The 27478-nt window shown below is 41.1% G+C and overlaps 2 protein-coding genes across 3 annotated transcripts; one reads left to right on the top strand and one right to left on the bottom strand.

Moving 5' to 3' along the window:
* Nucleotides 1-1297: 1297 nt before the first annotated feature.
* Nucleotides 1298-19071, bottom strand: LOC124139633. 2 transcript variants are annotated; one of them, XM_048387414.1, is made up of 4 exons: nt 18987-19071; nt 11724-11773; nt 8633-8944; nt 1298-7392 (listed from the first exon to the last, which is right to left on the bottom strand). In XM_048387414.1, exons 2-4 carry the CDS (start codon nt 11728-11730, stop codon nt 4859-4861), a joined length of 2853 nt encoding a protein of 950 aa, XP_048243371.1. In that variant the 5' UTR covers nt 11731-11773; nt 18987-19071; the 3' UTR covers nt 1298-4858. The 2 variants fall into 2 exon arrangements, with proteins under 2 accessions (XP_048243371.1, XP_048243370.1); XM_048387413.1 differs by lacking the exon at nt 18987-19071 and adding an exon at nt 13122-13219.
* A 2596-nt stretch (nt 19072-21667) lies between these two features.
* Nucleotides 21668-27459, top strand: LOC124139634 (alpha-N-acetylgalactosaminidase-like). Its single transcript, XM_046506875.2, has 7 exons — nt 21668-21885; nt 23072-23246; nt 23814-23988; nt 24513-24607; nt 24976-25143; nt 26353-26550; nt 27101-27459. The coding sequence occupies exons 1-7, from the start codon at nt 21734-21736 to the stop codon at nt 27383-27385; spliced, it is 1248 nt and encodes a 415-aa protein (XP_046362831.2). The 5' UTR covers nt 21668-21733; the 3' UTR covers nt 27386-27459.
* Nucleotides 27460-27478: the final 19 nt, after the last annotated feature.

Genomic DNA, 27478 nt, shown 5'->3' with positions numbered 1-27478 from the left:
AAGTCATGTAGCTCCCGCCCACACTGTGACACAGTGCTTGGTGAGGAGGATTGTAGATACACTGTCATGCTCACTGAGATGGCTGAAGACTGGACAACCAGGCATGGTCATGTACACCAATACTGTCAGGATGGTCAGCATATTTCTCATTCCAGGATGGAAATTAAAACATTATATACAAAACTGTTTTTTTTGTATTTTGTTGCAGATTTATTGTTTTGTTTGTTGTTTAACGCCGCACTCAGCAATATAAACAACCCCACTCAGCAATATTCCAGCTATATGACAGTGGTCTATGACAATCGAGTCTGGACCAGACAATCCAGTGATTGATATCATGAGCATCGATCCACGCAATTGGGATTCACTGAAATACTTCAACAAAGTCAGCGAGCCTGACGACCTGATCCTGTTAGTCGTCTCTTACGACAAGCATAGTCGCCTTTTACGACAAGCATGGGTTGCTGAAGACCTATTCTACCCTGGATCTCCACGGGTCGCATATTCATGATGCACCAAATTCACACCATAAGCATGCTCAAACTGCTACATTACTACCCAGTTCAGTGGGTGTACACTCAATTTCTATTCTCAGCTCCCTGGAGAGTATACAACCCAAGCTGTCTGTAAGGCGCTAGAAAGTTGACAGTCATATTATGATCTCCTACTGGGTACCAATTTACTGCTGGGTGAAGTCTCGTGCCTGAGGATACACCACATGCAACACTGAAATCTCAAGCTGAACTTGCACCCATGTTGCCCATTGGCGTAGGTGATGCTGCAATCCACTTCGGCGTGCCATGATGCTATCTATGACTGTGGGTTGATGTTTGTTTGTTCGTTGTTTAACACTGCACTCATCAATATTCGATGGTGGGTTGAAATTGCAGATTTTGATAACTGGTTTGGCAGGATCATACCTGTTCTCATGATTTTTTTTGTTTCTTCATTTCACTTATTGCAATAGCAATACAGGAGCACGGTCTAAGGTGTTGGAATTGGCTATGCGTGTGAGAAACCTTCCAGCGTGGGTTCAAATCCTGGTTTGCTCTGATCATGTTTCTAGGTTTGTCCACACCCATGCTTATGGATTTCAACAAAGTGGTGCACCTGCATCACATGGGGCTTTCCTCCCACATCAAGTTGACACACCATGGTGTATATGAAATAATGATCAAAGTGGAATAGTACCTTACTCACTCACTCACTCACTCATACGTAATCAGCTTTGTACCAAAGCAGTGTATTCATTTGTGACCCATCAGATTTGATTCTTAGATATGACAAAAATTTGAGATTTTTGTATAATTTTTTATTGACTGCATATAAAAAACAAGGAACCACAAGATAATTGCAAGCCCTTTCCTAATCAGTTTTCCATAGAAATTCAACTTGTCATACAGAGGTTACAAGGCAAAAGAGAAAATTTCCATGACACTAAAATACCAATAACCATGGAAAGCTTAAACTAATGGAATGCCTAAGAACATTTTGAATCGCCAAGTTATATTTCATGGTATGATATTGTCACAGAACACCATGGAAACAAGAAAACTGAAGGTGCTAGTAAAGGCCTTAAGGGTACACAAAAGTGTCCTTCATTAGCCCTGCACAACAAACAAAATACAAGTTATATTAGTAATCCACTCAAAGCTCGTAATGGACATTCAGCTAATAAAAAGATGGTACTTGTTGCCAGGCAGGGTGCTTGGCATTTAAGGGTAAAACAAGAACCAGTTGACTTGGAGTCTGTATCCTGCAGCATGGTATCTCAGTGGGCTGGCACTAAAAAACTGAGAGTCAGGACCAGTACAAGCACAAGCACACCCACACATGCATGTATCACACCATATAAGTGTAATAAACCCCATTTCACCGCACCGAGAGGTTCCTGCTGGAGTCTTGTCTCCATGTAATGAATTTTAAAAGGTGAGGTGAGGTGAAATGGGGTTTAAAGTTGTGTTCAAGATTATTGTACTTACATAGCAACATGCAGTGTTTGAAATATAATAAATTACCAGGCTGCCACCAGTACCCACAGACTTTATAAGCTGCAGGCACTCACAGAACTCTTCAGGCCCTCATTAAAACAAACTGCAGCATTTTTTGACAAATAAATCAACACTCAAATTTACTGCAGGTCATAAGGACCCATACAAATTTGAAACTACAGCCCCACACAAGATCTATTGCCATGGGCCTAGAACAGGTGCTTACTCCGAACACTGAACAGGCATGCCTGTGTGTGCGTGTATAACAATTGACAACAACAAGACATGAAGATACAAGCAAAACAATAACATTTTCATCACCAAAAACTATGGCAGGGATGGATAACTCGTGTACTCGGGTCAGGTGGGTACTGAGTAAGACCCGTGTGTACTCAAAGGACTACCCAGACCCATGTTTAGTCCCATTATTATATTGTTTAATGGCAAAAATTATCTAGAACTCTATGGTAACACTATAAGCAACAAATGTTCACATTTCTTTCTGACTTCATATGTTTTGCAAACATATAGTCAACTTCAGTGTTTGCATGACCAGATCGGTTTATACGTGTATCTAAATACATTTTGACAGGTGTACCATCAAATGTTCCAATTGGACATTTTGTACCTGTCTCTTAGGACCTACAGGGGGTACCTGGATAGGGTCGGGTAATAGGGGTGTGGGTACCCCGGTAAATAACTCGTCCCAGCCCTAGCAAAAACACAATGTCTCTAAGACAAGGACATAAAAAATAAAGAGCAGGGTAAGCCTCTTGGTTAAAATCTTGGTTAAGACCTGGATGTCTAAATATTGAATGGAAATAGCAAAGACTACAATTACATTAACAATAAATCAAGTGTGAAGGCCACATACTGTTACACACAAAACTTATTTAATGTTCATTTACAGCAACACAAAAATCAACAGATGGAAGCAGAAACTTGGGTGTCAGTCCAGCATATTATTCGCGACACCTGGTGTTCAATCACTCAGAGAAGCTCACGTTATCTCACTATGAATGTATTTCATCCCATTATATTTTGCTTTCTGGAACACATCCTGTCAATCCTGAAACCAACCCTGCTTCTGCCACCAAAGTTTTCGCAGTACTTCTTTTAATCTTGGTATTTACATAATTTCTTCTTTAAACTCGATTAGTTATGATTTCACCGCTTGAATGATTTTATGTTGCTCAGTGCTGATAAAATGTTTTATGTTTTGTCTAAGTAATGACATCATTACTTCAATTTGTATTAAAGATACATCATTGTCAGTGCATTGTAACATCATGTGTCCCCATTTTGTTTAAATATCACGGTCTCTTCAAATGGCAGTATATTATCATGGCTTCTTCAATTTTCATTAATCATATCACTGCTTCAATTTGCAGTTATCATATGATATCACTGCTTCTCCATTTGGAGTAATGATATTCGAGTTCTTCAATTGCAGTCATGATATCACTGCTTCTCCATTTAGGAGCAATGATATCCCGGGTTTTTCAATTGCAGTCATATCACTGCTTCTCCATTTTGGAGCAATGATATCCCGGGTTTTTCAATTGCAGTCATGATATCACTGCTTCTCCATTTTGGAGTAATGACATCCCGGGTTCTTCAGTTGCAGTCATGATATCACTGCTTCTCCATTTTGGAGTAATGATATCCCGGGTTCTTCAATTGCAGTCATGATATCACTGCTTCCCCATTTTGGAGTAATGATATCCCGAGTTCTTCAATTGCAGTCATGATATCACTGCTTCCCCATTTTGGAGTAATGATATCCCGAGTTCTTCAATTGCAGTCATGATATCACTGCTTCCCCATTTTGGAGTAATGATATCCCGAGTTCTTCAATTGCAGTCATGATATCACTGCTTTGTAACCTAAGTCTCCCCTAATGCTTCTTCAAGTCTAGGACACCTATGTGTGTGTTAGTCTTGTCTCCCTCCAGAGACTAGTTCTCATGTCATCAACACTGGCCGATTTCTTCATCACGTCTCCAGTCCTCTAGAACACTGACTCTTACACTGAACAACCTTAACTCATACTGTTCTCTGGACCCCTGTGACTCTTGGAGCTTTGGCATTCGATGTAGAATACTAAATAGCCACCAGAACCTAAGACAGGTTCCATATCATTCAATGTGGTATAGATCCTTAAAAGAATATGCCAGCAGAATGGTAAACATGTGAAATTAAAACATCAAAAAATGTGTTTGGATCTTATTTGAAATTCTTTTTTTATCGAAATTCTGATCAATTTGTGTTCAAGAAACAGTTTTCATGTTGTTCAAGGCCTTGGAGTGAAGAATATTATTTTCAATCTTACTATTACATCTCAGCATTAAAAAAGCAAGTTAGTACAATACAGGAATTATTAAATATGAATCTTAAAACAACTGGTTATTCCTTGCTGACCTACCAACTAAGCCAGTACTTCATATAAAGTCAATGTTTACTATACCACATATAGTATCCACAAGTATCATCCAAATGTTACATACAGAGGCAGGAGTCAGCGGTCCTCTTCACTCAACAGGGCTTGTCATGCGTGTTAGATATATAAAATTCAGAAAATAGTAGTTATTTTATGTAAGGATCATATTTTAAGTGCTAATTTCAGAAAATTAATGATTGGTAAGAGAAATGATAATGATTTATAACACTTCAATAAATACATGCCAAAGTGACTGAAATATGTAAATAGGTAGAGGCCCTGTTCAAATCTCTGTCATTCAATTTTTCATGATGGGGTCATCATGACATACTCCTTCTGGCTCCATCTGGAGTCTTCACGTTCCCAGGCTCCATGCTCTGCTCACTGTGAGCTGGCCCGAGCGCCGCCAGGACTTCTTACCTTAAGGTTTACATATACTTCTGCCTTCTTCTCAACTGCTGTCTCAGGTACGGCGGAAGATGCGAGTAAGGACCATAATCATCATCATCATCATCATCATCAAACATATTATAGCGATCCATTCCATAAGGATTTCGTTGTCTTTCTAGTCCTGGAAAGCTCCTTGGAATATTCATCCCGGATCTTTCCATCAAGTAATGCATCACGTCGCCATGGGACGAAGTTGCCGAGACGTTGAGAGGAAGCATCCCATTATTGTCACGGGCGTTGATATCCGCGCCCATGTCCATCAGTTTCTTTACAAGGTCAAGGTTACCATTTTTTGCAGCTATGTGTAAGGGAGTTTCTCCAGTACTGGAACTGTTGTTAACACTGACGCCAGTCTCCAACAGAAGGTCAATTAGGTCACGGTCACAGTTGTTGACGGCTTCATGAAGAGGAGCTACGCCACTCATTGTATAGACATAAGCATGAGCACCTTTGTCCAACAGATGCTCAGCAGATTGGGTATCCCCGAGGTAGAACGCTTCATGTAGTGGCGTCCATCCATCACGTCCCTTCTTGTTCACGTCTGCTCCTTTCTCAGTTAGCATTTTCACCATTTCAATGTCTGTGTTGGCAACTGCAACTTGCAACAAAGGTCTTTCATCATCTGCAGGAATATTTACATCAGCTCCTTTCTCTAAAAGCAGTTTCGCTGCATCAGTCTTCTTGTAGTAGACAGCATCATGGATTGGAGTTTTGCCCATCTTTGTTTTTGCGTTGACATCGGCGCCCTTATCTAGCAGAAACTTCACTACCTCTATCTCATTTTTGCAGACAGCAAGATGGAGGGCAGTCTCACCCTGTTCAGTTGCAGCATTCACTTCTGCTCCTTTCTCCAGAATTAGTTTCATTGCAGGCCCATTGTTGCCCAGAGCAGCAAAATGTATAGGCAGGGCTTTGTTTTCAAGAAGAAGACTAAATTCAAAATTTAGGATCTCATCAGCATTTTGTATTGTTGCAGTAGAATTGACAGGTACCATTGCGTTCAGAAGTGCCGACAATCCTTGTGTTGGTTTGACAGGCTCCGGCTCGTCTTTTGGTCGATACCGTGTTGATATGATCTCAGTGACACCCCCTCTGTAGCAACAAGCCAGCAAGGCGAGGATCCGTTGTTCGGCAGAGCCCAAACCATCATCAGCCATGCGAGCCAAAGATTCCTTTTCAACAAATCCTTTTACCACCAAGTCTCTACCATACCATGCACTCCAGAACAGGAAGGAGTTTCCATGTTCATCCCTGGCTCGATATACTGCTTCCAGGTTGCCAAGACGATCAAGATACTCAAAGAAATGTTTTACAAATTTCTCATCTGTGAAAGTTTGATGCATGCTCGCAGTCCGGATTTTTCCTTGTAAGATGTCAAACACCAACCTACGAGCTAGGACGTCATAGTGAAGAGGGTAGACGTTGAATGTACGCTCATGCATGCCTTCGCCATATTGTCCACTTCGGACGAATTCCATGAAAATGTCAGGGTTGGCCATCTCTATCAGCATTGCACTGTTACCGTAGGAAAACTGTCTGAGAACGTGCTCCGTGATACGGTGATGGATCATGCGATAGCTATCATTCTGTAACGGCAACAGGAACACTCCTGACAAAATTCTAGCTGCCTCTTGCAGGATCCAGAGTTCAAGGTCATCCACAGGAGCCTTCATTAACCTCAGGATCTTCTTCAGATTTTCCCACATTTCCTGGTCCAGTTCTGACATCAGTTTCCCTCTCAGATTTATCCTGCCACCATTCAAGGCTGTAAACACCAGCACACCATACACCGTCTTGTCGTAGCTATCAACCTTCTCAATTTCTTGGGGAATATATTTGGAGGGATCATTGAAGAAGACCCTTCCTAAATTCTGAAATGTTTTGCTGATGCTATACAATCTACAGCAAAGGGGGTAGCCCGAATAGGAGCTGTACGCCATCATGTTGGCAGAATCACCGTAGGATAAATAGCCAGCATTACTACGAAGAATGTCCGACCGCTCTTGAGGCTGAAGACCTAATCCATCAGCCGATATGTCGACCACGTGACATTCTTGGAACACTTTCTGTCCGTGAAGATACTGCTGAACCTTCTCATACAGATGACGCCCGCAGGTAATAACCAGCCTTAGCTTCGACGTACCTGCCTTCACGACAAAGTGCATCATGTCAAGGTAGTCAACCCATAACTCTATTTTAGACAGGTTGGCGGTGTGGGTTCCAAAAATATCATCGACAATGATAATCTGAAATGATGTTGGGTTTACTTTCTCTTTGAACTCAGCTGGAGAACTGATATTTAAAACTTCATATTTGGGCCCTGAGCTGCTCATGTGGCTGTTGTAATCTTCGGCTATATATTTAGCACATGTTGTCTTCCCCTCACCAGGGTACCCCAGTATGACGACGACATGATGAAAGTCAAGAGTTTTTCTAATTGATTCGTAAGCTTTTGTTTTCTTGAATACACTCTCGTCTGTCTTGTGACTCTTACTAAATACAGTCCTCCATTCTGAAGAAAAGCAAAAAGAAGTTCTTAGTATAAATGGAATATGATAAAATGTGTTTATCATCTAAAAACTGATGAGATCAGGTTTTCCTGCTATGCAATTGATGTTCTATGCTTACTGTTACCTAAGGTTATCTCCATGCTTTTATATTACTGGATTTACTGGGGAACACGAGGCCCAGTCGACTCCTGCTTCACCACCTTGCTCTGTGCTCTTCAATGTACAGTAGAACATGGATATAATGAACTGCAAGGGACCGGAGAAATCTGTTCGTTATATACGTTGTTCTTTATATACGTTTTCGCTCAGAAACGCGCGGAAGTGTAAGATTAACATAATGCAAGTTTAACAAGGTTGAATCGTCACCAGTGATTGGGATGATTCGCTGCGATTGTGTTAATTCGCCCCTTCGTACAGCCAATTGTCATTGACACTTGACGCTGAGTGAGATTTCTCAGTTCACTATACAAGTCACTAAATTAGTGGTAGATGGGCTTGTCGGGGATCAGATATCAGTTCTCTACACACGTTAGTTCGCTGTTGAGAGTTTGTTTTGTATGTAAATTTTATATGATAATATATAGGAGATAAATTGGGGATTTGTTAACAGTTTGTTGTATCCATTTGTTCGCTCTATCCGTTTTCATTATATCCGTGTATCTGTAGTGTATCTACTGTAGTGCATACAGGGGACAAGTTTTCACAGGAACTACTGAAGTTACTCGATTGAAAGTTTGCATGCTTACCTAAGAGACACTTGTCAAGATTGCGTTTGAAATTGGTCCCATAAATTATTTCTTTACAGAGTTACGGCCCTTGATCCATGTTATTTTACTTGGTGCATTGTGTGAGCAATGGGGACAAGTTTACTCAGAAAATACTCAAGTTACCTCATCTTAGAAATCTAAGAGATCAAGACCGAATTATTTTTTTCTAGAAGAGGGGCCTTTTGTCTGTATTAATTTCACATTTAATCAATTCTTCTAATGACAAAGCAGCCTTTGCTATATCTTTTTTAGGCTTCATTTGACATTTTTTATAGTTTATATTCACTACTGTATGAACAAACAAAATTCTAATGTGCCCCATAGCGGTGGATAGTGATAACGCTGTTTACTTGTTTTGAATGCAATTCAATTCAGCCAATGACATTACTTAGAATTTAGATGTTCATGATAAGCCGACCATAGTGAATTTGGAAAAAGATTATTTCTGACAGAGAATGACAAATTTGTGACTTACGTTCAATGGACTTAGTATCAAGAAAGGGGTATTTTTTCTTCAAAGCCTCCATCTTCTTCTTCTTCTCTTCAGCTTCTTTCTTCTTCCTCTCCTTCTCCTCCCTCCTCCGCCGACGACGATCCTCCTGTTGCTGGTGGATGTCGACGAAGGCTCCCTGAGCTTGACCTTGGTTCTGACCATGGCTGGACACACGGATGCTACAGTTCTGCAGTGTGCCTAAGTTAACATTTAGAATGCTGGCCAGGTTTCTTAGGGCGCTCGGGTCGTATATGCCATCATCGTTGACGATATATATATTTGATATCGGTGGACCTGAATAGGAAATAGGAAATAGAAATATATGATTTGAAACATCTTGTTCAAAGAACTGTGTATTATATACTACTTATAAAGGTGATCAACCACCTGTGTATTATATACTACTTATAGTAAGGTATATCAACCACCTGTGTATTATATACTACTTATAGTAAGGTATATCAACCACCTGTGTATTATATACTACTTATAGTAAGGTATATCAACCACCTGTGTATTATATACTACTTATAAAGGTGATCAACCACCTGTGTATTATATACTACTTATAGTAAGGTATATCAACCACCTGTGTATTATATACTACTTATAGTAAGGTATATCAACCACCTGTGTATTATATACTACTTATAAAGGTAATCAACCACCTGATTCTTTCATATATCTACAGTAAGACTTTCACGCAATCCTGTTTCTGAGTACCGTATTCGACGTAATAAGCGCCCCGCTCTAATAAGCGCCCACGGCGATAATTGCTAGCATATTGGCTAGTGAACAATCCCAATCAGCACCCCTTCCGATTGATCAATGTACACAAGACTTATTTATTCGCGTATAATATGCACTGTGTTATATGCACCCTTAATTATGGGCTATTAAATTCTGGAATAATATATCTGTCGTATATAAACATTTCAGGCTGTCAGCATAAACCATGAAATTTATCTTTCAACTCTGTTTCTTCCACCAAAATAATATTCTAATAAGAGGCCCCTATTTCTAATTTTGAGAGCGCCCTGGGCGCTTATTACATCGAATACGGTAGTATATATTTCATACTAGTGTTTAAAATAAAAATGAAAGTCAAGGGGTCAAGGGGTCCTAGTCATGTGGAAAGTTCAAGATTAAGGGTGACCGCTAGATTAAAAAACTATAGCAGAAAACCTCTAGGACAAAAATGTAACAAATTTATCATTACAAGACCATGTAGAAATATTTTCAGTGACACCCATGAAGATCCGAAGAGGGGTCTTCAGCAACCTACGCTTGTCGCAAGAGGCGACTTTGCTCTTCCCAAGAGGCAACTATTAGGATCGGGTGGTCAGGCGCGCTGACTTGGTTGATGCATGTCATTGTATCTCAATCACGTAGATCGATGCTTATGATATCAATCACTGGATTGTCTGGTCCAGATTCGATTATTTACAGACCGTCGTCATACAGCTGGAATATTACTGAGTGTAATGTTATACAATAAACAACATTTTCAGCGAAATATTTCCGTGTGACAATCAGTCCCAACACAGTGTGTTTATTTCCGTTTGACTATCAGTCCCAACACAGTGTGTTTATTTCCGTTTGACTATCAGTCCCAACACAGTGTGTTTATTTCCGTTTGACTATCAGTCCCAACACAGTGTGTTTATTTCCGTTTGACAATCAGTCCCAACACAGTGTGTTTATTTCCGTTTGACTATCAGTCCCAACACAGTGTGTTTATTTCCGTTTGACTATCAGTCCCAACACAGTGTGTTTATTTCCGTTTGACAATCAGTCCCAACACAGTGTGTTTATTTCCGTTTGACTATCAGTCCCAACACAGTGTGTTTATTTCCGTTTGACTATCAGTCCCAACACAGTGTGTTTATTTCCGTTTGACTATCAGTCCCAACACAGTGTGTTTATTTCCGTTTGACTATCAGTCCCAACACAGTGTGTTTATTTCCGTTTGACAATCAGTCCCAACACAGTGTGTTTATTTCCGTTTGACTATCAGTCCCAACACAGTGTGTTTATTTCCGTTTGACTATCAGTCCCAACACAGTGTGTTTATTTCCGTTTGACTATCAGTCCCAACACAGTTGTTTATTTCTGTGTGACTATCGGTCCCAACACAGTGTGTTTATTTCTGTTCTACAAATACAAAACGAAACACAAACTCTTTTGTGCAATAGAAATTATTGACTGAAGTGGCATGGGTCCGATGTTTTTAGTGGATTGTTGATCTGCATTAAGGAAACGTTGAAAACCGACATTAAACAAAGTATGGCACTGTATGTGATCTTTTCACATACCTATACTTTCTTATATGATAGGGGGCGGTCGGGTAGCCTAGTGGTTAAAGCGTTCGCTCGTCACACTGAAGACCCGGGTTTGATTCCTGACATAGGTACAATGCGTGAAGCCCATTTCTGGTGTCCCCCACCGTGATATTGCTGGAATATTGCTAAAAGCGGCGTAAAACCATACTACTCACTCTTATATGATAGCCTTTTGCACTTGGTAAGCGAATATAAAGTGTGCACTCCTAAAGTAAATAAAGCAAGCCTTGCAAGGTTTCGTTCCGCATCACACGTCACTATTATGACATCACATAGCTCATTGTGATGAAAATGATGACGCCACAGTCGGAAACAGAAAAGTGCCAAATATTAACTAGATCTCAGGTGTCCATGAAACTTGCAATACATGTACCCCACTTAGCATGCTTAGTCTACTTCTGTCATGTTTTCATTGAATGTATTGCCACACATGCTTTGAATATTGTAGAAACTAAGGAGTGTGTAACCTTCCATAGTATACATCATTACCGGGTATCTAAAAATGCCAACCGACAAGGATTGAGAAAGAAGTACTTTTTCTATGAACATTCGCCTCTGGGTTGATGCAGCAGTCAAATCAGCTGTTTCAATCAGAGGTGGTTATTGTGATTTGAAACCTCTGACTTACCTAACAGAATTTATTGTTTTCCATATTCTATGGGACGTAATAAGCACTAGCCTGTCAGACAGCTCGGTTCCTTAATGAGTTATGATATTATGTATTTGCTTACCTGCCATCGTGTTGTATGGGTTGAGTCTCAATTATTAACCAGATTCAGATCTGAAACAGAAATCATCTTTGTCCTTTTCAAGTGACAAAATAACATAGTTTTATAGTTATCACATTGTGATGACTGTCAGCTCCAGTCAATTGACATTTTATTCAAGAAACAGAACTTCACATAAGACATGGGTGATATGTAAAAAGATAAAAAATATTTGATTATTATCTATTATTTTTTAATTGTAATAACATGTGATGTTATCGGACAGCTGAAACATTTTTCTGTAGTGTGAGAGTATTTTTGTGTGAAAGAAAAAGGAAAGATTGTCTTAATAGTTTAGTTAGTCAAATATGGCAAAACTCAGTTCATAACAGTAATACTTTGAGGTTATTATATGGCAGTTTTCATATAATACCCCATTTCAAGCCAAGACCCCCATATCACACCGAGGACCGAAGCCCAGAGGGCTGATATGGGGGTCGAGGGTTGATATATGGAGTATACGAAACCTGCCATTTAAAACTATTTATCATATACCATAACAGCAATTTGTAAAATGTATCTATTGCATGTGAATGCAGTACATTTTCAACTTTTTGGGAGACATTGTCACAGGAAAGCTAGTCGAGCAGATAAGCAGGCAACACTAAGGGACGTAACTCCAGTTTCTTACCACCCGGGCTGGTATCAATTGCCCATTGAAAATGCATTAGCAATTTTTAAGCCATATCAGCCCCACAGGGGTGTAATATGGGTCTGGTTTTTACCCTCCCCTGTGATATGGATCTTCAACCTGAATCTAGCATTGAAACTTCACGTCACAAAACTAGAGCACATCAAAAGTGCCTTATACATATTAATATATGGTTTTACAAACATAAAGCAGGAAGTATCTCAAATGCATTTTGTGAACCATATCATGGACCTAGATCTGACAAATATGCCATAGAGGTCATACTGACTTAAACCTTATATATTTGCTATCACTTTGAAGCGTTTGTGTTCAAATATTGCGATAATTCGAAACCGAAAGTACAATACTAAGACTCCTTGATATTGAATTTCATGAATCCAGTTATTTGTAAGCATATCTTATTGATCAAGTTTATGCTATTGAAACTGTCTCCGTTACCGCAGAATATCAGAGATCGGTAAAACAATGACATTAATCAGTGAAATCATTCGTAATATAGTAAAATTTGGAAATTTACTGTGTTGCAGACATCCATGAAACACCCACACGAAGCGCGAAGTAGAAGGGTAAACAGTAAGATACAGATATATTTGCTGTGTCATTTTATCATACATATAGATGGTACAAAAGATTGTTTTTATCCTGTGTTAACAATTGCATGAAGGTTGTCCGAATATAAGATGAAATTCGTATCGAGAGTCGTTACTTGCCATTCCAACTGCATCGTCGTTACAATCACGAAGGGAAACTACGCTTAGGGAAATCCCCTTATCTTGTCGACTGGTTACCGTCTACTGGTATCGGACGCGCATTTCAAATACAAAATTCGTTTTGTGAAGCTCCATAGTATGGGTTAAAGTTGGTTCCCGGCTCTCAATGCGTGTCGGCAACTTCCGCAATTTATATGGTGAAATGTACAGACGGGGCCCAGCTTAGTACTTCCGCGTTCTTCGCGGTCTGATTTACTGGTTCCATTGATGGTACACGCAGTATCCACTACTTCACACGGAGCCCAGTCACACCGGATTCTTCGCGAATCCCGGGAGTGTTATGTTCTTCTGTGCGCAGAGTCTCCGCGGGAATCAGCGAATAACAAACACGCAACCCATTTCTGCTTGATCCGGGATGACACGAGGTTTTCGTTGCCAGTAATATACACATCCTATTTCTACGTAGAAATCATACACATGTCGCTCATTTCGCGACATATGTCGCGATTACATATGGTAAACAATAAAGGCGACAAAACCTTTTTTCAATATTCATCAGATATCTCTGGTAAAACCAGAGTCGATTGTACTATTTCGACTATATCATGAGCATGTGTTTATGAATCACTATTAACTAGTAATGACACCAGGTGTTCGCGAAAAGACACCCACCGGTGACACGTTTCACAAACACATGCAAAGGCAAGTCAACTGTTCACCTGGAAAAAAACACGGGAACATATGGTATAAGTCAAAATAGGGCATGTATCGGACATAATTTTTGTAACATACGTCAAATTTGGAAATGCCCTACACATGTCTACCACAAAACGTTTGGAAAGTTTGACTGAGGCCTTGAATGTCGTAACCCTGATCTGTGGATTTTGTCAGTTCTGAATATTCTCTCTGCACAGATCTAACTGGTCTCTTTTATTTCTAGCTCAGGTGGGTAAATCAATGGAAGAGAATTGGATAATTGACCATTATTTAACTATATCAGATCATCGATGCACCCATGGAGTCTTTATAAGACCCTCGTTGTATAGTCCCCCTAGATGATATACCTAAAACTTAAGTTAAATGTCTTGGCCAATTTCGATCCTAGTTTTGATTTTGCCGATCTGAGAAGACATTCTGACTCGAGTGCATAAAGAAGGAAATCAGCAAGAAAGGGAGCACAATTGGTGCCCATGGGGAATGCCTGCTTCTTGCCGAAATGTCCTATACCCACATTTCACATACATATGTTTTCAATGAGGAAGTCGAGAATTTCACAAACTGATTCTCAGTGAACTTCCGACGACTTTGCTTTCATTTTCGACAAATTGTCCTTAACCTCTATGGTGGTGATGGTGAAATTGGGTTTAACGTCGCGTCCAAGATTATTGCACTTAAATAGCGACGTGCATGTGTGTGTGTATGGCTGCCTGTACTTGTCCGGACTGATGCCGATTTATAGTGCTAGCCCACTGAGATACCATGCCGCAGTTTAACATGAATAACCCACTCTGACACAGTATACTGACTCCGAGCCGACCAGTCCTTGTTTTATCCCCTTAATGCCGACCGCCAGACAGGGTAACAACAAGTACCATTTTTTAACGTCTTTTGGTATGACGCGGCCGGGGATCGAACCCCGGACCTTCTGCTCTCCGGGCGGACGCTCTAACACTAGACCACGGAGGCGGTCTGAAATGATAGAGATGAAGATAGAGATGCAACAACGTGGCCATCACGTTCAGTAACAAATGACCAATGGATCAAGGAATGAAGTTTTTACTAAAGTTTGTCGTGGGGAATAGTGGTGTCGAAAGTTGAAAATTCAAATGTTTTGACATAACTGAAGTTTTTTCTTTTCTAAAATGTCCAGCAAAATTCAAAGTTTTAGAGAATGCACCGGTATAAATTCCACTTATCTTAAATATCTTCTTTTGCTTTTATTCATGGAAGAATCAATAAATGAAATAATCATTATAAATAAAAGAAACTAAATAACCTTAACGATGACGTCACTTGGAGGCTGTTCACGGTCGTACTTCAGTTGGTACGGGCAACTTAGGTTAGAATGACGTAAATCAGTTACCAGGTGCTAACATTGGTCCGCTCCGCCGCACCCGTGAACATCGAGGTTAGAGTAGATCTTCAACAACCAATGCCTGTCGTAAGAGGCGACTAACGGGATCGGGAGGTCAGACTTGCTGACATGGTTTATGCACGTCATCGTACCCCAATCGATGCTAACTATGTCAATCACTAGATTGTCTGGCCCAGACTCGAATATTTACAGACCACCGTCATACAGATGTTATATTGCTGCGTGCGGCGTTAAACAACAAACAAACAAAAACAAAATCACGTTTGTCGTCCTGGGTTTTAAAAACGAACTCAAGCTGAGTGCTAATCAGGCACAACCTAGGGTCGTATCCGAAATAAAACGCATTAAGTGCAACATTGGGTTATACCTTTGTCAACAGGGGTCACCTGGATAGTCCTGGAATTTGATGGTTTTTTTCCCAAATGATAATTAGGTTCTTAGTTTTAATTTTTTTAAATATATCTGGTAAATGATCTAATAGCTTAAGGTATACAAGAGGAAGCGTGTTTTATAATACTGCGCCTGTCATCGACATCTGTGTGTATCCGTTTAAGGAATGCCATATTGTCTTGTGGCAAAAGGATATCGTATATCCTAGAAAATGACAAGTGCTTGGTGTTCACGTGGTAGATCTACCGTTACTATGGTCAATCGTTTCACAGAATTATTATTATTAACATTATCGGTGTTACTGGACAAATACGGATTTGAAATATCGACATGGATACTGTTCTAACATTTACATTAGGAAATAACCCGATATATTTACCTTCTATTCAATGCAGTCAGTAGGCAGGGATAAAATACCTATCGGGGATTCCCCTGACATGCGCAGACCACGAGTAATGATATGATCAATGATATATATTTCAGCAAGTCAGTGTGGGATGTCTTCTGTGCCCTATGTACCAATCTGTTACCACAAACTGATTTAATGACATTAGGTATAGCTGTCATGATATGAACATTATATTTATAGATATAATATTTACTTATGGTTCATGTAAATACAAAATAAAATACTGATACTTATGTCTTTTTCTGCTGTAAGAAATGACTAGTATCTTACGCATCAATGTAAGCTATATGAATGAACAATATCAGTGAAAACGTTGATTTTTTGAAACTCTCGTCCCTTACTTATTCAATTTCAGTTATTATGTCTAAACTCTGAAGCAAACGTTCAGGCGTCTTCCCGAGGCAAGAGAGTTAACTGACTATAAAAGTCCAGTTTCCACCCTTGCCGAACTAGGCTGGTATTATGGAGTTGCGTTTTGGCTGGACTAACGAGTCTATGCATAGTCCAATCGAAATCGCGCACCGAAATTGAAATCCGGTTTGTAAACTGTCGTGCAGATTTCGGTCGATTGCAGGGTTTGCAAAGCATGTGCACCACCAACTCGTTGTCAGCAGATATTTTCCAAATCTTCTCATGTTTTTAATCAAGGTACCCACGCGATTTGATGCATTTCGCGATGTAAGACCCGTTTTATCACAATATAGATCTTGATTATCGATCAGATCGTCCTGACCGGGCGCAACCATTTTGTGTGAAGCAAACGCAAGTTATACGAGAGGTGGAATCTGATTGGTCCTTAGGAGAGGCTTAGAAGGGACATTACTCGTAACGACCACTGGTGGCGATACGATCGAGCCCAGGAATTCCAGCCTTGTTCGGTAAGGGTGGAAACTGGACTTTTAAAGTAAGTCAGTTAACTCTCTTGCCTCGGGAAGATGACGTTCAGGTATTATGTATTATAATAAACATAATAACTGTTTATACGTTTAAACTGGAACTGATATTGTGCGATGCCCGTGTTTTTTTCAGTGAGTCGAAGACGACAGTATTATCGTGTTGTCAGCATGTTTGATGCCAAAAAATAGCGCTAAAACATTACCAGGCCTGATAACGTGATGTTGAGACATGTAAGCAGAAAAGGAATTCCATACATTGTAAATGGGATTCCCCGACGTTCCGTAGTGATGAAAAAAGTTCGCTTCGGTGGGCGTGGCTTAATTCTTTTAATATCCTATTGGGAAATTCATGCAATAACACGTGACCAATTCAAGTAATCAGAATGCAGGAATTACAATGAACACAACGAAACTATAATTATTTAAGTTGGTCTTTTTTGCTTTTAGGAGTGAGTATAGTCTTACGCTGCTTTTAGCAATATGCCATGCAGCAATATCTCGGCGGGGGACACCAGAAATGGGCTTCACACATTGTACCCATGTGGGGAATTGAATCCGGGTCTTCGGTGCGACGAGCGTTCGCTTTCTTTAACCACTGGGCTACCCCACCGCCCTTGATTTTAGGAACTTAGGGAATACTTTGTGATCTATGAGTTGAGGAACAGGCGTTTTGGTGTTTGTGATTGCGTGTGTGTGTTTGCGTGTGTGTGTGTGTTTTTGCGTGAAAGTGTATGTGTTTGCGTGTGTGTGTGTTTGAGTGTGTGTGAGTGTGTTTGCGTGTGTGTGTGTGTTTCCGTATGTGTGTGTTTGCGTGCGTGTGTGTGTGTGTGTTTGAGCGTGTGTGTGTGTGTTTGCGTGTTTGAGTGTGTATTTGCGTGTGTGTGTGTGTGTTTGAGTGTGTGTGCGTGCGTGCGTGCGTGTGTGTGCGGTGTTTAGTGTGTTCGTGGTGTCCCTCAGCTAACAGGATCCGCTGTAGTTCTCCTCCTATACATATCACTGTATTACCTAACAGCTCATTACGACATGTATTACCCCCGGGAGTCTCCATCCATCACATATAGGATATTGCATCACATATAAACCACCTAAAATAATCAAATGTGGTGGAGGGGGTCATGACTTATGCATACTTTTATATATGTAATATACATACATGCGTTTGAAAGGAGACCTACATTTTGCCTGGAACGAAAACCCCGACTAGAACCGAAACAGGACAATGTTAGTACACTACTCAAAAGAAGTTAAGGATCACCTGATTCTTTCATATTACAATAGTTAATCTCTCATGCCATGACAGATTAACATTACCAATATGAAAGAATCGGGTGATCCTTAACTTCTTTTGAGGAGTATATTTCATTTCCGTAGATTCCTTGGGTTATAATCACTGCGTATTTACATAAGTATATACACACTGCATGACCGGAATACGTATGACTACGGTGAAACCTCGTTAAACCAGTCAGCCAATCCCTCTTGAAACCTCCCTGATTAATCCATTTTCTGATGAATAAATAAAAGGTTGGTTTACTGTTGCTGTAAATAGTACATTTATTCCCAACAAAGTCGTCCTGAAGGTGAGGTGTCCGGATTAATGAGGTTCCAGTGTATGCATTTGGACACATTCCTCCCTGATATGTGATAATGTTTCTGATGAGTGCTTACGAAATATTTATCATGCCCATAAAATACACGTGCTATACATATTCATATAAATAATATAACTAGAAAGATCTCTATAAAAATATTAGAACATTGTGTATAAATTTAGGTTGACGAAACCCACGTTTTAAGTGTAGGTGTTAATTTGTTTTTCTAACGTTTCTGAATATGCAGTAATATTTAGTAAGGCAATTTACAATGGGTAGTTTATATTAAATGATACAGCATTTAATTTTCTGCAATCACTGGCGATCATTCAATTGCAAGGTGAGTCGTACAGATTCTTGACCCGGCATATTAAACAGGTATGCGATTCGTATAAGCTGTATACAAGTAATATACTCTAATCATGAAAGTAAACAGAAGCGAGATCCTACAATGCAAGACCAAAATGTGCATGCGCCACTTACCATTCCCCTCTGCTGTTGAGAACGCCGAGTTGACTAACCTGGGATAATGAGAGGCTCTGCTGAAATGCCCAGTAAAATTTCCGATCAGGGGAATCCCCTCGAGCATGCGCAGACATGCAGGAAAGACAGCCGCCGAAACTGTTGTAGCTGGACCTTGCGCTCTACTTTAAGAAACACCCTGAATGTAATAGTCAGCTGTGTTGGATATATGCAATAATAATTGATGCATGCATGCATGCACTTGTATACAAGATACTACAGCACTGAGTAACCAACCATGCATACCATGCATACCATGACATAAACAATTTTATACAAGCTTAGCCAGAACATTATCTTTCCAAATTTTACTTCCTTAATCACTTAATCATAAACATCCACGTGTTGAGTTGGTATAAATAGTACAGGGAATCTGTATAATCCCTGGAATTTTCAAAGTCTTAAAATATTTATGTTTATGTGCAGGAAAGTCATTGCAGTTTGGATACATACATACATACATACATACATACATACATACATACATACATACATACATTGCATACATTGCATACATTACATACATACATACATACATACATACATTGCACACACACACACACACACACACACACACACACACACACACACACACACACACACACACACACACACACACACACACACACACACACACTGCATACATCACACACACACGCGAACACACACACACATACATGGTCTTTTAAACACGATTTATGAATGCATTACAAAAAATACCGTACTTTCAAGTAAATATAAATGTAAAATGAAATATAACACTTGCTTGTATTTATTTTGTTTGATAGTACCAAACAAACACGGTTGCTCAGACTATAGAATCACGATAAAAAAAACTACCGTGTCCAAATCAGCCAATATTATTGGGAGTATCATGGTTCTGTCCTCGAGGTGTTCACCATTGTCATACAAGTCTGAGACCTGGGCCCACTTGCACAAAGCGATCTTAGCGCTAAGATGATTGTAACTCCCATAATTTAACATAGGCTTACGATAGTCTTTGCGCTAAGATCGCTTTGTGCAAGTGGGCCCAGCTGCATCACTTCAGGCTTCCACACAGCATTCAGCTGATGTGTCTTTATAAACAACCGGGCAAAAGAAACTATACACCCATGTTTGATGATGGCTAACGTGAAACTAAAAGATATAGTTATTCGATAGTGATGTATTTGACACGAGTACCATAGTTGTGTTTTGGAGTTGGCAGTGTTTCGGCAACTGTCTTCGTCCTGGTAACGTTTTGCTAACGTATATATAGAGAATCTCACCCAAGTGTCATTTGATATCAAATACATCAACACGAGTTGATAAAAGTGGAAAAATTCCGAGGCTTGCCGAGGTTTTTGACACTTTTATCAACGAGTGTTGATATATTTGATATCAAAAGACACGAGGGTGAGATTTTATTTATCATCCAACATCATGCTTTCAACTTTTTCAATTTGTAGACAGTAATTAGCAGTGTCTTCAGTGTAAAAAGTACTGCTAACAGCTTCAGTAGCAGAGACATTAGTGATGTCATTTGATTGTGATGTCATGGTAACCAGTGACGTCACAATGGTCTGCAAAACATTGTGATGTAATTTCATTGCAGCGATATCTACAGTGTAGATATCGCTTGATCTCATCCAAGCGATACCTCCTTTGGGAGCCAGTTTTGGATGATAAATATATTTTTTCAAGTACGCTTTCGTTTTGCCCTTCACTTTAAATATTGTTCAAAGCGGCGTTTAACCAAACACACACGGGATAGGCGTTATCGCTTTACATGCTGTTCGTGGTCTATAGTTTCTCACGGCACTGTCAAAAGATGTATATAACTACATCATGATTTTGTTTACACTCGATTATCATTCCCATGATATAGTCCCTTTTGTTAACATCCTCAGTTAGGTTCACTTGTCTTGTCTTGCTTGTCATGTTGTTTAACGCCACACTCAGCAATATTCAAGCTATATGACGGCGGTCTGTAAAGAATCGAGTCTGGACCAGACATGAGCATCGGTCTACGCAATTGGGATACCACGAATGAATCAACCAAGTCCGCGAGCCTGATCACCCGATCCCGTTAGTCGCCTCTTACAACTAGCATAGTCGCCTTTTGCGGCATTCAGTTAGCCGAATATTCAAAACTTTAATGCGCCAATACTCCCTACCCTCATTGTATACTACTCAGAAGAAGTATTACAGATTAACTGTAGTAAGGGACTGGTCATTTATATTATAGGGTGGGGTGGGGGTGGGGACTGTGAGATTGGGGTTGGGTCATAAAAGCGGGGGTCGCCAAAATTTATCCCATCTGTTGGGAGAGAGGGTGGTGGGAAGCGATTTTCAAATACTTTTTTTATGAATTTGAACAATAGTTAGGGAATGATCACTTATTATAAGGAGGATGTGTGTGTGTGTGTGTGTGCGTGCGTGCGTGCGTGCGTGCGTGCGTGCGTGATAAATAAATGCTACATGTTTTCCGGGTGGGTGGGGTGGAAATCAGTTTCTCCTACCCAATCCTATAATAATTTACCATCCCCTATATAAAAGAAAAAATCGGATGTGCTTTAAGTTCTTTTGTGTAGTACATACTATATATCAACGTGACCGTTTCAGCTATCGGCACGTTTAGGATTAGATTATTTGCGATAACGTCATGTCATACTGACCTTATCATAGTCATAGAACGTTGTTATGTACATAACTTCAGTCGCCATTAAATGACCATGAAGTTTCTGACACTGATGTGCGTCACGTGGTATGTAGTCACCGGCATAAGCGACATCGCACCCACTCCTCCTATGGGCTGGACGACACGGGGGCTGTACGACTGCCGCGTCAACTGTGCAGCCGGATTGGAGACTTGCCTCAGGTCAGAAAGCACAAGTGCGTGTGTGCGTGCGTGTTCATGTATTTCCGCGCGTTTGTATGAGTAAATACGATGTACGTGGGGATAAACGGCACCTTGGCGATTCCAGGTGATCGATACTATGAGCCGACGGATGACGATCGGGTAGTGTATCGGGTAGGTCAACGAGATGTGGATCGTGTTGCTTCGTGCTAATTGGCTAGTTCACGCCACTTATCAACGCACATGTATGATTATGTTGGAGTCTTACATTTTATTAGCCGTAAGGTTAGAGTGAGTGAGTGAGTATGGTTTTACGCCGCTTTTAGCAATATTCCAGCAATATCACGGCAGAAATGGGCTTCACACAATGTACCCATGTCGGGAATCGAACCCGGGTCTTCGGCGTGACGAGCGAACGCTTTAAACCTAGGCTACCCGACCGCCCCCGTAAGGTTAGAGGGTAGGTAGAATGTGGTTTAACGTTCCGTCCAAGATAATTGCACTTATAAATGTGCACGAGTGCCAATATCGCTTCACGCGCACCAGTGTATTGTTTCCGTCACCCACTGTTGATGTCATTCAAATGTTATTGTGACGTAAGGTCGGACTGACGTCACACTAGAAAAGACGTCATAGCTGAGAACGTTGACCTCATCGATTGTGATTTTCTAAGACGGCGGTCGTCATCAGTGCATTTTTCTAAGGTGGAGCTCAAACGGTTTAAGAAATAATGGGCAATAAAGAAATTATTATACTCCCATATGCATCATACTGATTTTACGAAACTCATGAATTCATGTATTTTCGCCTTTGCTCGGGAAATATTCGAATTCGGACACTCGTTCCGTAAAACCAATATGACACACATGTTCGAATAATAATCTCTCTGTTTACGTCACAGTCGATCTCAAGTGACGTCGTGACAGTAATAAAATGAGTGATCTGACGTCGAATCTTGTGATAGGGGATTGAGAAACCCACAAATCACATGTGAAATAATGAGGTCACGCGCATTACACCATTGTTGACGCAATGTTCAATGACGTCACGATAATGATGACGTTCAAAAGATATTATGTGGATAATTTAGAAATGAATAAATTTGTACCCTACTGATTTTACGAATATGGTTCTGGAAACAACAAAAATTTGAACACGTTTCATAAAGTCAGTACGACGTACATAAGGATCTCTGTCTCCGTTTCAGCCAAACCAGGATCAAGCAGATGGCTGATACCATGGCAACAGATGGATATCGCGACGCTGGCTACACGTACCTTCTCATAGGGGACTGTTGGTCGGAGAAGAGGCGGAACACACAAGGGAGACTACTCTCCGACAGAAGCCGGTTCCCTGATGGCATCGCGTCACTGGCTCAATATGTAAGCAGTGGTAGGGGTGAGTGAGTGTGTTTGGTTTAACGCCATTTTGAACAGTACTTGAGTGATACCACGTCGTGTCAGTTTAATGATATTTGAAAGCCCGATGAGAGGCAGGCGTTTACCTATTTGGTGAATCGAATGGCCACCGTTGTGGTGCTGACAAATAATCATGGGTTAGGTGGGATCACAATCACAGGATTCTGGGACGCAACACCACAAAGCGAATTGCGGCGCCCCATCGCAAAGCGTCTCCTTGAGCAAGTGGCTTTGTTCGAAATGTGCCTCTGTTCACCCAGAAATGAATGGGTACCCGGTAGGATGAGATGGCAATGTGGTTGTTAACCTTCTAGAGCTTGGCAGCTCGGGTTGTATACTCCCGAGGGAGCTGAGAATTATTCTTCAGTGCACACTGATCCAGTGATCGGGGTAATAGAAACGCTGTGAGCACACAACCTGAGTGATGTGGATATATGCGCAATATAAATAGCTTTTTATTATTATTATCCAGAAGTCTTCACGTCAAAGACTTCAGTGACACTGCAAGTTCTTTACATAATGATATTTCAGCTCCATTCCAAGAACTTGAAACTTGGACTTCACATGGATCTTGGGATTATAACCGAGAATGGGTACCCGGGATCAAAAGGTCACGTGGCTGCAGATGTGGGTGACATGGCAGCGTGGGGAGTAGACATGATCTACGTTGATGGGGTTACTGAGGATGTCAAGGAATTGGAAACAAGTGAGTTCTCTAAATGAATATAAATGAGTGAGAGTATTTCAGTCCCATGTATATCACGGCGTGTCAGCTTAAGGTCGGATGTTTATTTGTTTGTTTGTTGTTTAACGCCGCACTCAGCAATATTACAGCTTTATGACTGCGGTCTGTAAAATAATCGAGTTTGGGCCAGATAATCCAGTGATTGATATCATGAGCATCGATCCAAGCAATAGGGATACGACGACATGCATCAACCAAGTCAGTATTCCCGTTAGTCGCCTCTTACGACAAGCGAAGTCGCCTTTTACGGCAATCATGTGTTGCCGAAAACCTATTCTAGCCCGGATCATCACGCTCTTAAGGTGGGATGAAAGCCCTAAGTGATGCAGGTATCAGTCGTTTGCCACTTTGGTGACACCCATGATCATGGGTTCTAGTGCTGACAAACCAAGGATCATAATCAGGGCGAATCTGGGATTAGAACCCTCGATCATGGCCATAGGATTGGTGTCACATTCTTTTGGCTATTTATTGTATTGTTTCAGGCGCTATATTCCTCGACAAGTCCATCAACTCCACTGGGTGGTCTCCCCTTGTTTCATGTGGTTGGCCTGCACGACTTGTCCATGCTAATGTTACGGTGAGTGTTTGGTTAATTGTTCGACAAGTATTTTCATTCCAATAGATCATTTATTCAAATGTATCTTGCTTGCTATGATATAAGTGCATAATTTGGACGTGATGTAAATATCGCCGTGACCCTTGGAGACCAGGGTGAGAACTGGTCTTCAGGAACCTGTGCTCGTCGTAAGAGGCGACTAAAGGGATCGGGTGGTTAATGCATGTCATCGTATCCCATTGGCGTGGATCGATGCACATGATATCAAACACTGGATTGTCTGGCCCAGACTCGATTATTTACAGACCGTCGTCATAGAGTGTGGCGTTAAACAACAAACAGACAAATACGATCGCCCTGCACTAAGTGACACATGTGAATTCTTTTAGCCTAATTATGACGTCATCAAGGGCGTGTGCCACACGTTTCGGAGTACGAAGAGACTGAGTTACACCTCCACGTGGAACAGCATCTATTACACCTCACTCTTCTTCACACGTGACGAATACAACATCAGCAGCCACCAAGGGCAAGGTCGATGGAACGATTTGGGTCTGGTATGTCAAAAACTGTTGACTTCACGTTGATGAGAAAAGCATTTCTTACAAAATACCACCAACATATTTCAGTACGTAAACAAATTCATTGTGCTGCATGGAGTTTTCTCCATCTTTGCTCATCTAGGATTATATCTATTTCCCTTAATACTGCTATAAAAACCTAAATACAGAGCCACCCCAAACCAATGCAATGGTAATAATATAGGCAGTATCCACTTAAAGGCGGACTGTGTTCCACGATCTAGTATAGATCTTGGTATGGACGTTCATCAGTGTCAATTTGAGACATTGTGTGTAGCTAGGGTATTCGTCAAATTCTGGACTTATATACACCATGAAATATGAGTTACAATGACGTTTGCTAGGACTCAATTGACGGAGCAGTGGGGTAGCCTTGTGGTTAACACGTTCGCTCATCACGCAGAAGACAAGGGTTCGATTCCGACTTGGGTACAACGTGTGAAATCCCCAAACTCCCCACAGCGATATCCCGTTCGCGGAGCTCTTGTCTACCGTATTGCGATATTATCGAGAGTGTAGCGAAGGTGTCACGCGCTGGGATGGAGCTCGCAGCTTCCAAGGCAATGGAGTAAACTGAAAGAAACTGGACATGTACAATCAGTTAACTCCCTTGCCTCGGGAAGATGATTTCTGGTGTCCCCCGCCGTGATATTGCTGGAATAGTGCTAAAGGCGGTGTAAAACCATACTCACTCACTGCCTATTGTCAAGGATTTGATTGGATGGATCACAGGATTCGTCGAGTGAGTGAGTTGTGTTTATCGCGGCGTGTCAGCTTAATGTGGGAGGAAAGCCCGAAGTGATGCAGGTCTCAGACGTTTATCACTTCGGTGAAACCCACGAGCACGGGTATGGTGCTGACAAACCTAGAAACATAATCGGGGAGAACCGGGATTCGAACCCACAATCATAGGTTTCTGGCGTGTCCACGGGACGCAACTCTGCACAGAGAATCGCGGCGCCTTAGACGACTGGGCCACCCGTGCCCCCCAGGAATCGGTAGTTGTACTCAAATTAGAATATAATTTCCTAAGACCCCTGTATCCTTCGAGTCCAATTAAAAAATAGTACTAGCATTTGTGCATACAGTTCCCTCAAGTTATATTTGGAAATACGTGTAGTATGTATGTGTGGGTTTCGATGACACTTGCGATACTAGAGAAAATGAATAGTTTTACCATATCAGTTGTTGCTGGGATCCAGTGGACTGCCGGAGACGTGCACACATACTCAGCTGTCATTCTGGGCCATGCTCAACTCCCCTCTATTTCTTGGTTCCGATTTGCGCCACCTAGCGGCTGCTGACAAGGACATCGTGCTGCGGAAGCCCATCATTGAGCTCGATCAGGACACTCTCGACAACACCCCATTGATCAAAGCACAGGTGACATTCCCTTTCCAAAGTAGTAAGCACCAGTCCCGTGAAGATCCGAGTCAGGAAAAGTCTTCAGCAACCCATTCTTGTCGTAAAAGGCGACTAATGGGATCGGGTGGTCAGTTGACTTGGTTGATGCATGTCATCGTATCCCATTTGCGTCGATTGATGCTCATGATGTCAATCACTGGATTGTCTGATCCAGACTCGATTATTTACAGACAGGCGTCATATACATGTGTAGCTGAAATATTGCTGGGTGGCGTTAAACAACAAACAAAAAGTAATCAGCAATTGCAATTAAAAGGAAAACGCTAACAGTGTTAAAACACTAGGGTGTATTAAAGAAGACGTGTTTTTCAATTGTAACACCATATATAAAATAAACTATTAAACCGGCCAAGAGACATTCCAAAACTCATTCCAGAACCATGAAACAAGCTTTCCCATTTACCATACATATGCTAATAACACAGACGGACCAAATCACACCATTCTACGAATGAACGATCCATGTCATTTTGAGATACCTTTAACTTGAACTTTTCGTGTAATTCAGTACGGACCGGAAGTGCAGGTGTGGCACCGTTTCCTGTCGTATGCCGACCACGCAGTGCTCGTCGTATCCTGGAGTCCCCCGGAAGTCATCCCGCGGCCCATAGTGACCAACCTCACACTTCTGGACGCGGGGGTCAATTTGCAACCAGCTTATAGTGTGCAGGATCTACCCAGTGGTCAACCGATTGGTCACTACTTCACTGATGACGTCATGATGATACACGGGGCACCTGTCACTATCTTCCCAGCTGGGAACATCCTGCTTAAGGCTGTCTCGGAGCACTAAACTTCAGATCTGACGATGTCATTTTACGTGTAGCTCGTTTGGAAGTTGTGAATAAACTCATTTGCATCATGTCAGTACTATTATTACGTTTTA

The sequence above is a fragment of the Haliotis rufescens genome, unplaced genomic scaffold (assembly GCF_023055435.1).
Source record: "Haliotis rufescens isolate VD_foot unplaced genomic scaffold, xgHalRufe1.0.p SCAF_7, whole genome shotgun sequence".
Classification (NCBI taxonomy): Eukaryota; Metazoa; Mollusca; class Gastropoda; order Lepetellida; family Haliotidae; genus Haliotis; species Haliotis rufescens.
The sequence above is the reverse complement of the archived record's forward strand: the minus strand, read 5'-3'. Positions and strand labels throughout refer to the sequence as shown.

Coding starts and splice junctions, on each gene's coding strand:
- LOC124139634 (XM_046506875.2), top strand. CDS start 21,734: ATGACCATGAAGTTTCTGACACTGATGTGCGTCACGTGGTATGTAGTC. Junction 21,886..23,071: donor GGATTGGAGACTTGCCTCAG/GTCAGAAAGCAC, acceptor TCTCCGTTTCAG/CCAAACCAGGATCAAGCAGA. Junction 26,551..27,100: donor CCCCATTGATCAAAGCACAG/GTGACATTCCCT, acceptor CGTGTAATTCAG/TACGGACCGGAAGTGCAGGT.
- LOC124139633 (XM_048387414.1), bottom strand. Junction 7,393..8,632: donor TGATACTAAGTCCATTGAAC/GTAAGTCACAAA, acceptor GCTTTTCTTCAG/AATGGAGGACTGTATTTAGT.